At 40.6% G+C, this 2,535-nt stretch overlaps 1 protein-coding gene and 1 long non-coding RNA gene across 2 annotated transcripts in view; one reads left to right on the plus strand and one right to left on the minus strand.

Annotated features, from left to right (window-relative positions):
• ADM (adrenomedullin) overlaps positions 1–237 on the plus strand; it is a 2,533-nt gene extending 2,296 nt beyond the window's left edge. Inside the window, exon 5 of the mRNA XM_017727348.1 lies at positions 198–237. Coding sequence (XP_017582837.1) covers positions 198–237 — 40 coding nt within the window. The remainder of the gene's footprint in view (positions 1–197) is intronic.
• Positions 238–405: 168 nt separating this feature from the next.
• The window catches only part of LOC108444959, a 32,768-nt gene continuing 30,638 nt past the window's right edge, over positions 406–2,535 (minus strand). Inside the window, exon 4 of the long non-coding RNA XR_001859682.1 lies at positions 406–1,805. This is a non-coding gene — a long non-coding RNA (uncharacterized LOC108444959). The remainder of the gene's footprint in view (positions 1,806–2,535) is intronic.

Raw genomic sequence — 2,535 nt, forward strand, 5'->3', positions numbered from 1 at the left:
CTCGCCCTCCGCCCCCGAGGGTCGGAGGGTGCGCGTCAGCCGTGGGCAAGGACAGGCCGCCCACATCTGCTCTACCCTCTGCGTTATGTGCACCCGGCAGGGAATTGGACACTCACTAGTCCCTGCGGGGACTGCGATATACTTGAACGTCACAGAGAGGAAAAGTGCAATTGTACGTGGTTTTTGTTAATTATAAGTGCGGTGTGTGTGGATCACGAGATATGCATCGGTATTTAAGATTGTTCTGTGTCATGTCTTTTTTTTTTTTTTGGAAAAATATATTTTATTTTTATACGGTTTATATATATATATATATATATATTGCATAAGGGCATTTTAAAACATTGTATCCCCTCTATTTTTCATATCGTGAATGTCAAACGTTAGACTCTTTTTCCATACCTTTTTTTAATCTTGCATTCCAGACTGGTGAAAGATATAGAGAATGTATCAGCTGTTCTCCATGGGTAATATGTGAAATAAAATAAACACAATTACATAAAACACTTCAGTTATGTTGTCTTTAGTGGGGGCAGTGGTTAAGATGAATCATTTCTCACTGTGTTCAGTCCTACCCATGCTAACATAGCATGGCAGTCCGGAGACAGACCAAAACTCTTCCCTTGCAGACTTTGTTAGCAGCCACCTTATCTCATCAAATGCAGTAAACTCCGAGCCAGCAGTGCATCCTAAAATTCCAGGGCAGGTCTGTCGAGAAGGCTCTAAGGCTCTTTTCTGCCCACATGTTCAAGCCAGGGCTGAAACGTGTCACAGCTTGGATTGATCGTGCAAGTTTATTTTTTGCCCTAATTAATCAGAGAAACAACTGCACACTTCAACATTGCACAACAAAGTAACAGATTTATTGAGGCAGCACGTTCCAAAAATGGTCATGGCAGCTTCCAAGGTTATTTATGTTGAAGGATTTCCTGGGCCACAGTTCAGGTTAAAGTTAAACGGTGACCGGTTCAGTGCAGGGAGAACATTTTGGATAAAAGCTTAGCATGAGGGATTTTGTTGTTTTGTTCTTTTTTGTTGTTTTGTTTTGTTCTCTCTCTTTTTCTTTTTTTTTTTAAACAAATTCCAAGCACAGACCAGAAAACAAATGTGAAACTGAACCTTATTAATGCACCACCAGCACCATCTATTGGTGTCTACTCCTTGCACTCCAAGAAAACAAAGCTAAAACCTAAACAAGTGTATTTGAGTAACTTCTTAGGTGAAACATAGCATTTCCCCTATTTTACCATATCTCTGAACATAGTTAACATGTACAGGAGAGGACTGGAGAACAGCAGAACTAAATGCTGCTACAATAAATAGAGTGGGGACTTTTTTTTTTTAGCCTAATACTAAATTCCTCAGGAACATATATTTATGAGAAAAATTGAAAAGAGCTGGCAATGACGCCTTTCCAGGAAACTGCAGCAAAAACTTGGGTAGGGGTCCGGTGACAAGATACTTGGCCTGTATTCATTATTTCCCCCCTCCCCAACTTTGAAGTTCTGTTCAGAATTGTCTAATTTTAGTTACTTTCTAAGCATTTTCAACTAAGACTTTTGAAATCCTGAGGTGAGTTTTCCACTTGAAATATTATTTTTAAAAAAGAAAATCAAATATAATGACACTTTGCCAGTTTTAATTACCTTTTTGTTAACAGCTGGAAGAGAATTTACCTGTCTCCTGCTGGTGGCCTTCCTGATCCAGATCTTGCAAGATGTAAGGGATGACACAAATTCATGATCATCAGTACAGAGTATAGCTGCCAGTGAGAAACAAGTGGCTATTCTCAGATCATGGAAAACCTGGAAATTAGAATTGTTGCTGTTACAAGTTTTGTGGTGCTTGCAGGGAGAAATTACAATGGCGTGATCCTACTTAATGTACACAGCACAACCAAAACAACGTCAACAGAACCATCCAATTTAACAGCTACAATGTTTTCCTTATATGTTCCACAGTTAGTATTTTTGCCATCTAAATTTGAGACAGAAGGCTGGATTGGGCTACAGTGTGGTTAAGTATGTACTTGCCAACTAGTTACTTTTGTTTGTATTGGTCTTTTTTCTCCATTTCCTGCCAAAACCCCACATAGAGTACTTTTCCTTCCCTCCTTTGCCCTTCACTGGTGGAAAACACTTCACTCAAAGCTGAAAGACCCTGCCCTGAACCAGACAGGGCTAAAATCAGCCAGCTGGTGCAGGATGGCACAATTCTGACCTGACTGGAGTTTAGGAAGTGCAACTTGCATTTGGAAGGACCAAGAGCACCACCTGCCGCGCCTGTAAGGAGAAGCAAAACTCTCTGGTTGCAATAAATAGCAACCAAAGAAAAGAAAGATTGGGTTTTTTAGTTCCCTCCATTCCCCCACCAATCTTTGAAACCGTGTGTTTTAAAGCACAAACACTGCTGAAGGAGACATGCCAGAAAGTAGTGAGTAGCCCAAAGATGGCACACTCTTTGAATGTAAAGAGCAGACAAGGAAACCCTGGAAACACGACGATAGTGGATTTTGGCTAACCTAGGCTAGATAAG

The sequence above is a fragment of the Corvus brachyrhynchos genome, unplaced genomic scaffold, assembly GCF_000691975.1.
Source record: "Corvus brachyrhynchos isolate BGI_N302 unplaced genomic scaffold, ASM69197v1 scaffold542, whole genome shotgun sequence".
Classification (NCBI taxonomy): domain Eukaryota; kingdom Metazoa; phylum Chordata; class Aves; order Passeriformes; family Corvidae; genus Corvus; species Corvus brachyrhynchos.